We start from the raw sequence: 12,035 nt of genomic DNA, 5'->3' as shown, positions 1-12,035 counted from the left end.
CAGGAGGACATCTTTGTACATGTCACTTAGAATGGTGAAGGGTTGCTGTTGGTGGCTAACTGGTTAAACTTTCAATGTCTAGAAATAACTACCATCTGTAGAAGAGCAACTTGATATTTTCATAAGAGCTATTTCATATGAAAATTTTAGAGTTCAGTATAAAATATTGCCTCTATCTAGTGGCTGTTTGGGGAAAACCAGTATTGTTTAATGTTTAACCAAATTTTTCCTATTCATGACAGTGTATTGTAACTCCCTCAACCATTCCCTCCAAAAAATCAATTAGAAATTCTCAAGGTACATCCGTCTCCAAGTGGTTATAACTGCCTATACATATGGATTTTGGTGATTGTGTGTGCATTTGTAGTGATTACACAAGCCAATGAACAGTTATCTGCATAAATGTTCCTTGCACACACAGTTGCTGTGACTACATGCAGAAGCATGGAAATTGTCATTGCACATGCACACAGCTTGCACATGTATGAAAATGTAAACACAGGGTTCAAAGGCAACATAAATAATTTCACGTAAACTCGCAAAATGAAAGCTGCCACATTCTTTCCCCAGAAAAGGGATATATAAGTTGATTGATAACATGTATTTTTGCCACATGGACATCTGCAATATCTGCGTACATATGTGAGCTGTGTCACAGATCATAAACCAAATTTCCATTCTGGTTTAACAATCAGAACATTGCTGTTGACATCCTATACATTTTCCTCACACTACATAGTACCCTCCAAAAATGTAACTCAAACAGTCAGNGTGTGTGTGTGTGTAACTGAAAAGCACATACTAACTGCTGTATTCTCAATAAATGGAGTGTTTTTGCCTTCTCCCCTATAAAAGATCTTGTGTGCTTCTTATAACACTGGAAGCAACCTGAATATTGTGTGATTTTTGGTGCAAGTGACCATTTATCACTAAGTCCGGTTTGCTTTTGTGGCAAGATAGACTGAAGAGTCTAAGGGAACTGTCTGTAACTCCATGGCGAGACTGTCAAAGTGATCCAGGAGTTCACATATGTTACTGGCTTGGTGAAATCTAAATATAAAACAAATCACCAGTTTGGGGGTGTCTGACCTGTTTTTGACAGTCTGCTCTCAGGTAGTCATTCATGGTCATGAGCCATTATAGACAGCATAACAATCAACTTTGAGGAAAACTGCATCTTTCACAATTAAATGGCACCGAACATGTATTGCCAGGGATCAGACGAAGTGAGGTTTGAAATGAATGCGGTACCGCTAATGTCAGGAGGACATCTTTGTACATGTCACTTAGAATGGTGAAGGGTTGCTGTTGGTGGCTAACTGGTTAAACTTTCAATGTCTAGAAATAACTACCATCTGTAGAAGAGCAACTTGATATTTTCATAAGAGCTATTTCATATGAAAATTTTAGAGTTCAGTATAAAATATTGCCTCTATCTAGTGGCTGTTTGGGGAAAACCAGTATTGTTTAATGTTTAACCAAATTTTTCCTATTCATGACAGTGTATTGTAACTCCCTCAACCATTCCCTCCAAAAAATCAATTAGAAATTCTCAAGGTACATCCGTCTCCAAGTGGTTATAACTGCCTATACATATGGATTTTGGTGATTGTGTGTGCATTTGTAGTGATTACACAAGCCAATGAACAGTTATCTGCATAAATGTTCCTTGCACACACAGTTGCTGTGACTACATGCAGAAGCATGGAAATTGTCATTGCACATGCACACAGCTTGCACATGTATGAAAATGTAAACACAGGGTTCAAAGGCAACATAAATAATTTCACGTAAACTCGCAAAATGAAAGCTGCCACATTCTTTCCCCAGAAAAGGGATATATAAGTTGATTGATAACATGTATTTTTGCCACATGGACATCTGCAATATCTGCGTACATATGTGAGCTGTGTCACAGATCATAAACCAAATTTCCATTCTGGTTTAACAATCAGAACATTGCTGTTGACATCCTATACATTTTCCTCACACTACATAGTACCCTCCAAAAATGTAACTCAAACAGTCAATCAGAGGCGCTGGCTATTACAGATGGCATTGGATTGAGAAGGTAAGCCACACCAAAGTGCAGGCTGGACCATTTCAGCCCCTCCTGGCTAGGGGACTGCTGAAGCCCATGGGATTGGCCAGTGGACTGCCATCCATAAAAAGCAGAACAGGGAGGAAGCACCACCCCTGCTCCAACCCTCAGAATCATGCAAATCCCACCCTCTTTTCCATCTCATTTGCGTTCCTGATTGCATGCAGTATCAGTGTCAATCAGCAGAAATGTCTGCACTTGCTGAGTAATCATGAGTTTTGTGATTCACTTAACTGATGGTTTGTTTCACAGGATCACACTTTTTGGTGAGTTGTCCTTGCAGCCGGGGTTAGATTCCCCTCAATGGGGATAATATTATTGGGGTCTGTCGGGAGAGGCTTTCCTGAACCTGCAGAGATCAGGATGCACTAATGGTCTTTCCTCTGAATTAAACTTTACCTTTCCATCAGTACTGAGGGGGAATGGACTTGTGAGGAGGCCTGAGCACTCGTGAGCCTGGGTAGATACATTGGGCACCGCCCTGCATGAAGTTACAAGCTTTGGAATAACATGGGCCCAGTAAGGCCTCAGGTTTAGCTCGATGGTTGAGCCTGCAACGTGTTAAGATGCTCTAGTTAAAGAAACCTAAGAATTTTACTATCAAAAGGGTTTACCATCTTCCTACTTCTAACTGTAATGAGAAACACATATGCAGCAGGAGGATAACAAAGCCTTTGTACAATTATGGGTGGATTCTCTATTGAGATCTGGCCTCTTTACATCTCTGAAGTGCTACAGTGAGGCCGGAAAATGGCTACAAAAATTCAGCAGAGAACTACTCTGGCACAGGAGAAATCCCAGCTGGCACAGATGTGCCGCATCTAAGTCTGCACTAGTGATCCCATCACCCCAAGAATAGGGTTTGTGCTGTGGGAAAGATGTGGTGGAATTCGGCCTGTCCTCCACTAGCATATAGTCCATTAAGGACCCTACACTAGAGACTTCCATTAGATTAGCTGAGCAGATACCCTAAGCATCGTTGAGGCTGGTGCAGATTGGCATTCAGGGTCAGGGAGCCATGATCAGCTCCTCGACTCCTGATGTAGGATTGAATCTGTCCCCAAGATTCTTCTCATTCTTAGCCCAATATTTCAAAGACTGAAACCTGGTATACAAACCTATGGTAAAATATCTTTATACAGCCTTTTTTTTTTGCAGAAGAACAGCTGTCAGCAAGCGGATCAGAACTCGAAGTTTTAACTTATTTTTTTTAAAGGAAAAATATGTTTAATACACAACTCAAAAGATACCCCTAATGAAAAGTATGTCTACACCTCAGTCAGGAGGTGTGACTGTAGCACACAGCAAGACCAAAGCTAGCTCCAGTAACAATAGCAGTGTAGCCATGGCTAGCATGGTCCAACTTCTAGCCATTTAGCCAAGGTCCTGGGCAGGGCTGTACTAAGGAGACTAGCCTGTGCCACCAGCCATTCTGCCCTGATTACACTGCTATTGGTAATAGAGCTAGCTTTGATCTAGCTAGATCAAAACTAACTTGGCTATGAGCTCCTCCATGAGCTGCAATCATATCTCCTCATCGCAGTGTAGACATACCCTGTGTAAGCTTTCAGTCACAACTGAGTGACCCACTTTTCATCTTCAGGACACTTTACTAACCCTAATTAATGACTGCCTTCAGGATCTCTAGTGTAAAACAAGTAAGTTGTAGTATCTCATTTCCATATATGTAAGATGACACAAAGAGGTTAAAAGCATAATGTCAGAGAGAGAATCAGTATTAGAGCAAAGATTAGAACTCAGGAGTTCTTGGCTCCAGTCTTGTTCTTAGATGATTAAAATGAGCCTACCCAGTAAAATCCAATGGGTGCAGTTTCCTTTTAGATAAGATAAAAACAGCAATTAGCACTTCACATTCCACTTCACCACAAAATATTGACTAGATAGGAAATTTCTCAGCCATACCTTGTTCTCTCTGTTGATCTTTTTGTTCCATAGATACAAGAGCAGAGAAATGCGCTTGATCGTAAGCCAGGACAAGAGGTGAGCAGTGACATCGATTAGGTGGAACTTCCAGTGGCAAGTAAATTCCTCCAAATGGGATAGGTGCAAATGCTGCGAAGACAGATGCAAGATTTCTTGAAATAAAAAAGCCATAAAAAATGGGATGGAGAGAGTAAATGGACCCTGACATTATCTATATAATTTATACCAGTCACTACTCAACATTATCAGCAGGCAGTGTTAAGTGAGGGGAAAACCTAATTCTTTGTTGATGAAAATAGTCTAAAGAACAGTTCAAGTCTCATGGTAAAATTTTAAAGGAATTATGAATTTAGAAATAATTATGAAACAATTTTGTTCCTGTCCCAAATTCTCTCCTAATTGCAATTGTTTATTAGTGAAGATGTAACTGGAAAACAACAGAATCTTCATGTCTGATACATATGAGCAGAATTGAATTTTCCATGGAATATTTTTAGTTACAAGGAAAAGTTTCTCATTATTGGCACCAAAGATGCAGTATCACATTTTTTTTTTTGGCAATGTAGTCTCATTATTTCCTTGGCTACTAGATTTCTTTGCCAAACACATTTTCTTTGATTTCTGTTGTATATATAGTGCTTATTTACAATTTGTTACGAGTATTGTCTCTGCAAGGGGAGAGTTCAAGTGTGTGTGTTCCTTTTTCCTTTGTGTTCTTTGATATTTCATTCAACTATTGTATATCAGGGAAGGATTTTTTCTAAGCCCTGTTCATGCATTGATTTGGCCAACTTATTATCATATATTACATTTTCTAGTTGTTTTTGTTAAAGTGGCAGAGGTTTTAGAGAATGGGTACCTGAACATTTAAATGTACCTGTGACTCTCTGTACCTCGGTGAACACCATACACCACCCTGTTCATCTTTGTAAAATGATTGTGTGGTATCCAATGCAAAGTTTGTCATGCTGAGTGTCTTCAGAAGGCTCATGATGCACTGAGCCTCATTGTTATAGTAACTGTTACAGTAATGTTAAGTAATGTTATAGGCTATAATTTCATGTATACAGTTATGGGGCTGAAAATGTATCCTCATGGCTTAAAGCAAGCCCAGGCAAAAACTCTCCAAGAACGAAGAAGCAGTTCACACCTCATCAGGGCAGGTACGGGACAAACCCAGCCCAGCCTCACAGGAACAAAGATGCTGGCCTAGGCAGCAACAAAAGAATCTGTTAGATTCTCGAGGGAGTCATCCCCCTTCCTTTGGTCAGTTTGGAACTGCAATGAGGTAATGGTCACCTGACTCTGAAGGGGAGGGGGCAAAGCCAAGAGGGAAAAAAGTACATGATAAAAGGGAGAGACATTTGCCATGCTCTCTCTCTCTCTCACACACACTCTTTTCCACCTACATCTACAGACACCATACCAAGTGACTGGAGTGCTGATCAAAGGGGAGTCTCTGGCTGAAGAGCAACCAGCCAACCTGTGGTGAGAAGCATCTAAGTTTGTAAGGGCACTGAAAGTGTTAAGATCAACTCAGAATGTGTTTTGCTTTTATGTCATTTGACCAAATCTGACTTGTTATGTTCTGACTTATAATCACTTAAAATCTCTCTTTACAGTTAATAAATCTGTTTGTTTATTCTACCCGATGCAATGCATTTGGTTTCAAGTATGTCAGACTCCCGTTGGGATAACAAGCCTGGTACGTATCAATTTCTTTGTTAAATTGACAAACTTAAGATGGCAGCGTCAAGCAGGCATAACTGGACACTGCAAGACAGAGGTTCCAAGGGTTGTGTCTTGGACCTGGAGATATTGGCTAGTGTCATTCAGTTACACAAGCCAAGGAGCAGCTTACATGCCAGAGGCTGTGCGTGAACAACCCAGGAGTGGGGGTTCTCACAGCAGAGCAGGGTAAGGCTGGCTCCCAGAGTGAAGGATTGGAGTGACCTAGCAGATCACCGGTCCAGATAACACCAGAGAGGAATGTCACAGTACCAATTAATGTATTATTATACAGGAGCCTCATTATTTTACAGAGGCTCTTATACTATACATGAGACAGTAATGCAAGTCATAAGTTTCATATAACTATAACACTCAGAACAATATCCCATTAAGCAGTGACTAAACACCTTTTTTTGCCCCCACAAAACCACTAATCATTTCTTCTTGGAAAGGTAAACATGGTCTACTGGTTTGAACAACAGACTAGCAGCTAGGAATTCCTGAATTCTAAATCCAGCTCTGAGAATGACTCCTTCTGTGATTTTAGAAAAATCCCTTAATCTCTGCCGCAGTGTGCCCATCTGTAAAACGAGGATAATTAACAACACCTACCTACTTCACACCTGGGTAGGAGGCAGCAAAGATGAATTAATGTTTGCAAAGGCACTCTGAAGAGGAAAGTACTATCTACATGTTAAACACTGTTAGTTTTCAAGCCTGCCTCAGTTAAACTCATATTTCAACACTTGCTTTACATTAGTAATGCAAAAATGTGGGAAAACGTATTGAAAAATCTGCACCAGGAAAAAATACTTTTTAATGTGATGATCTATTTAACTGTGCATTATTCACTAGGTGATATAGGCAGGGATGCTAGCACTGTCTATGCATAATATTAAACTAACACTTCTCATGATAAGAGCTTGTTTTTGATTGCCTATAAGTTTGGCAAACTATAATCATTTGAGCTGAAATTTCACATGTTGGGTGACTGTCAAGATGTTTGATGAATTTTAGCCAAAATGGTTCAGGAATTTCCAAGAATGAGGCTAAAGAAAAAAAAAAAGCTTTATCCAAGTGTATAAGCGCTTGGCTACACTTGAAACTCCAAAGCGCTCCCATGGCAGCGCTTTGAAATGCGAGTGTGGTCACGGCGCCAGCGCTGGGGCACTGTTTACACTGGCGCTTTACAGCACTGTAACTTGCTGCACTCAGGGGGGTGTTTTTTCACACCCCTGAGCGAGAAAGTTGCAGCGCTGTAAAGCGCCAGTGTAGCCAACGCCCAAGTCTTTACAAAAATTGCAGTTCATGCTTGCTCATGGCAAAGCGTGTGCTTCATCCCCTCTCCCTCTCCCCAGTGCTGGTCCACATAGAGAATGACAGCTTGCTATTGCTATCACTTATGCTGTTAACTTCAAGTGGCAGAGGTTTGGTGAGTGAATTTAAAGGTTCCAACTCTGCTGGTGAACTGAAAACTATGTTACGAGAACACTATTAAGACTGCAAGTTAGGAAATACCAGAATTAAAGTTGCCTGGCCCAGGGCATGTGTGAACAGTGATTTTTCAAAGGCTTAGAACTTTGCAAAATTTGGGTGGATTTAGATGGGGATGGCAAAAGGCACTTCTCTGACACTAAGGCCAGCCCTGCCAAATTTCAAATCCCTGCTCCAGAGCATAAGGGTGTTAGAGCTTCTCCAAGAAGAGATCACTAGAATTGTTTTTAACATGGGCAAACAATACAAGTCCACCCAGCTTCATTCTCAGAAACAGCCAAACAAATTTAGCTGAAATTTGCCTAAAGAATTCAGCCTAAGGCAGACACTCAGCATGGAAAATTTTAGCCTAAGTGGTTATACTTTGGCAAAGTTATAAGCAACTGTAAACAGAGGCTTATAGTGGGAATTTTGAGATGACATTAATAATAAGTGTTACTACATACAAAGACCCATCATAGGATAACATGCAAAAATATTCAGAAAAAAACAGGACTGTAAAGGAAACTGGGCAAATTATTCATAGTGAATAGTTTATTGGATGAACTTCACTTTTTTGTGTGCAAACAAATTGAACTTTATAAATGCGTTCATTACTTGAAATGGTTCAAACCACTTTGTCAGAACATATTTTAGTGCACGAATTGTTTTCATACTATTTGATTTGATGATACATTGCACAATTCACTATTTAGTGGTTTGTTATTGGTGTCCTAATTCACATTAAAAATAAATAAAAAAATAAAAAAAAAGTTCACATGAATTGTAATATTTGCCTACCCTCTTTTAATAAGTCAATAGAAAAACATAAAAAGTTGATCTATCCTTAAAAATGTATTTAGACCCGGGACTTGATCCAAAGCCCAATGAAGTCAATGACTTCAATGTGCTTTAGATAAGGCATACAACTACAGAATGTATTTTTAAATTCCGTGACTTTTATATTAAATAAGGGCTTAAATTTTAGAAGGAAATGCATAAGAAGGAAAAATGTAAAAGCAGCATAAACACTGATAGAAAATGATGATTGTGGAGTGTGGAAGGAGAAAAGAATACAGCAGAATTAGAACTTTGCTAACAGAGCTTGATTGCCCTATAAATCTCGTATGGATTCCCTGAATTTCAATATTGTTTTGAAAATGGGGCAAATGTTCATAGTGCTGTATATGCTTTTAGACACATGAATCAAGTCCCATGAAAGATGATGGGCTCCTCAGATCTAAAATCCCTGAAATGCTCTGCACTGGTACTCCTTGTTTATGGACATTATTATAAAAAGACTGTTACAATGGACAAATGTATTGTGCTCTAAAATTCCTTGGCAACTACATTTATTTACTTTAGCTAGGTGCATAAAGTGCTAATGAAAAACTTACCTTCTCCGCCTGAGTCTCTTAACATGGTGTCTGCTACAACAACAATTGGTCTTCTCAATATATGTGCTAAGACAAAAACGTGGAATTCTTCTAAACTCTCATACACTGGATCTTCTGAATTATCAACTCTGGAAAACATAGCACAATGACCTCAGCTGATCAACTTACAAATGAAGATTTTTTTCCCCTCAAGGTTATGAAATAGACAAAGAGAAAGAGGCAAATAAGGGTCTCACATGAACTAGCAATGACACATGGAACTTTTTCTCTTTCAGTCTTCATTTCAAATTCAGGTTAGATTAGTAGTGATTGAAATCTTTACCATCTGATACATTTTGGTAGCCACCAGTTTTATGTGATTCTCAGCCAAGCTCCCAGTGGATGGTCGTCCCTATCACTAAAATTACCATCACCTTTGGCACCCTCTGTAGAGAAACCAAGGCTGGAAAGTCAAGTATTCTCCCACACCTTCCAGGTAAAGGTTGAGGCACATTGGTATGGCAGTGTAGGAAGCTGGCACTTCTGTTATCAATGTCATACCTGTCTTGTGGAGAGAGGACTTCAGTCTCTAAACCTGTGCCTCTAAGTCTTTTAGTCAGTATCAAAATACGCACAACAAGAAAAAGAAAAAAAACTAGGGTGTGGGTCGGGAAGAGATGAGGAATCTCCTTCAAATTAATTTTCTTGTCCATTCACTGACCAGCTTTGACATTTGTTTCTGGAGTCATACAAAAAAGAAGCAATGTAAGCAGCTCACATTTAAGACAAGAGTTCATGAAAGTCAAAATGCTATACAAGACTACAGAATAAACTACTGAACATCTGACTCTTCCATTTATGGTGACCTTGTAATGAGTCTGATCTAGCTCTTACTGAAGTCAATAGGAGTCTTTCCACTGACTCACAAGAGCTAGATCGAGCTCGGAGTACTATATATAGTTCAGTGACAAAATCTCGTGTGGCACTAGTAGAATAAAACAAATATCAAACTAAGAGCAATTCTTAAGTCAAAATATCTGATCATTAATGTTTTTGCTTTTACAGACATTTTTTTCCAGTCTATATTTTGAACATTCAACAATAGCCCAAGCAAAAGCTCACCCAGCATCATAATGAGAAAGTAACTTAAAATACTTAAAAAGTAACTTGGAAAGTGTCATGCATGAAAAGAAAGGAATTTAGAAAAACAATGCAAAATTTAATTGGAGGTCAATTTAAGCTCTTGAGCACTTGAAAAAAGACTTCTACATGTCAGCTTTTTCTCCCTTCATATTTTATATATAATTAAGCTTATTTTAATGACACCAGAAAGTTATTATACTTTCTCTACATGATGAAAGAGCAGAATGCCCTTTTAGCATCTAGCTGCCCAAGAAAGGGGAGTTATTTGGTAATATTTCACAGCCGATAAGACATTTTGTGTCAAAGAAAGAAGATAATTCTGTACATCAGATCATATCAATTACTAGACCAGAGTCCTTAACTTCAAAGGTGGCCAAAATGAACAAATTGCCTACAAAAAGATCTTGGAGGAGACAAGTACGCAGACGATGCTGTTGCCAAATTAGAATGATGTCAATCCTATCTGGGGTGATCTTCAGACAGTTTCTGTTCAATTCATAATCTCATGTCTGAAAGGCACCAGCAATGACAGAAAATGCTGGATATCCATTAAAAGAGACAAATGAGGAATCTGGGTGCCATGTACATTGCAGTGAAAACCCAGATTAAATTTCCTAATCACTGTTACCCAAGAGGATTACAGAGTACAAAGCTTAGGCAAGCAGCAAAAATTACATCTACAATGCTTGTGACACATAAGGTGAGACTTGTAATTTATAATTGCTCAGTCGAGCACACAGGTCAGTACCTATAAGATTCATACAAGGTCCATATACTGAGAGCTAGTAGTATCAAGTGCCACAAGGACAAAAGTCAACATGACAAATAGAAAGCATTAAACCAACATCTACATCTAGAGGGTCATACATATTCCTGAGAATGTCGTTTCAGAAACCTAAACAACTTTGTAATATTACTTTTTAAAAAAGAAAGATTTGTGGTACCAAAAATGAATTAGACTCCCCCCAAATACACATTTTCAAAGATTCTACATTCTTCACATACATGTATATATACATATGTCTGTGTACACACACACAAATGTTTTCATCATATTGAAATACAGGGTGGAAAGTATACAGAACACTCAAAACATTCTGGCATCTAGCAGCCCAGCAGTTGCAGCAGCAAGAACAGAGACATAGTATATTAAAGAGTAGGGGCCAGCATCTTCTAGATCTTTAATATGGCCCTAAAATGCTGGTCATTGAATGCCACAGACATCTGGTTTTCCCTTAAATTAGCATAGAGGATCTGATCCAAAACCCACTGAAGTCAATAAAAAGCCTCCCATTGACTTCAGTGAGTTTTCCATCAGGCCTTTAGTTTATCCAAGACAAAAACTAGAGCTACAAGTGGTCAGCACCTTCGCAAACAAGGCCAAAAAGGTCTTTCATTTGTTGTAACACTGATTAATCTCTGATCCAGACTTCAAGAACAAAGCTATCATATGTTCTATTCGGCAGATAGACTGAGCCCTCTATTTGACTTGGCTGAACTCTGTCTTGGAGGCCACTCAGTCACCACAATAGTAAGAACTACTGAAAATTTTACATAAGTTTGTATTTCCTCCATCAGCAATTTTTCTAGTAGTAAAGTACTGTTGTTTTCTTCTCCCTACTAACCCGCATGTCATTAAGTCATTTTGAAGCCTCGCCTTGTGTTATGTCTGGCACATTAGTGGGCAGAGAAGTTGTCAGCAGTGTAGGTAGAAGGAGACAACACAACATGTTAAAAACCTGAAGACGATAGGCAAGAAGGGAGAGAGACAGTCAGACAAAGAAGAAATTATACCCAGCTAATAGATTGTTATTTAAAACATACACAGCATATAGATTCCATGATGAATAAGACCTATGACAAATCAACACTGGCACTGCAGCCTAGACATTCTGTCAAATTAACAGTGGAATGCCCTATCCTGTGTAATAGGGCACACATTACTTAATATATTTCTTGGTGAGATGGAGAAGTGAACAGTGACACACGTGCCCTTCTTATTATTATGCACAAATAGAACTTTTTGGTTCATATCTTGAAGGATGTGGAATCACAAATCTATGTACAACAGGATTTACTTATTTACAACATTATTTCAAAGCCCCTTTCTGTCCTCATTGATTCATTTTCACTCCAAATGAAAAACATTCCTAAGGTGTGTGACAAAGTTCCTCCTTTACCTTGGTGGGTCCTGCGCTTATTGGCAGATTTGCTCACCTCAGTGATCTTCCCCTCTGGTGGAACCCACAGTCTGGGTCAACTCCTCC

The 12,035-nt window shown here is 39.0% G+C and overlaps 1 protein-coding gene across 1 annotated transcript in view; it reads right to left on the bottom strand.

Annotated features, from left to right (window-relative positions):
- The window catches only part of OTUD7A (OTU deubiquitinase 7A), a 119,685-nt gene that overhangs the window by 25,989 nt on the left and 81,661 nt on the right, over positions 1-12,035 (bottom strand). Inside the window, exons 7-8 of the mRNA XM_075069564.1 lie at positions 8,647-8,774; positions 4,025-4,174 (exon numbers count right to left, since the gene is read on the bottom strand). Coding sequence (XP_074925665.1) covers positions 4,025-4,174; positions 8,647-8,774 — 278 coding nt within the window. The remainder of the gene's footprint in view (positions 1-4,024; positions 4,175-8,646; positions 8,775-12,035) is intronic.

Source organism: Chelonoidis abingdonii, chromosome 9 (genome assembly GCF_003597395.2).
Source record: "Chelonoidis abingdonii isolate Lonesome George chromosome 9, CheloAbing_2.0, whole genome shotgun sequence".
NCBI classification, from domain to species: domain Eukaryota; kingdom Metazoa; phylum Chordata; order Testudines; family Testudinidae; genus Chelonoidis; species Chelonoidis abingdonii.
Note: the sequence above shows the minus strand (reverse complement) of the source record. Positions and strands in the feature narration are given on the sequence as shown.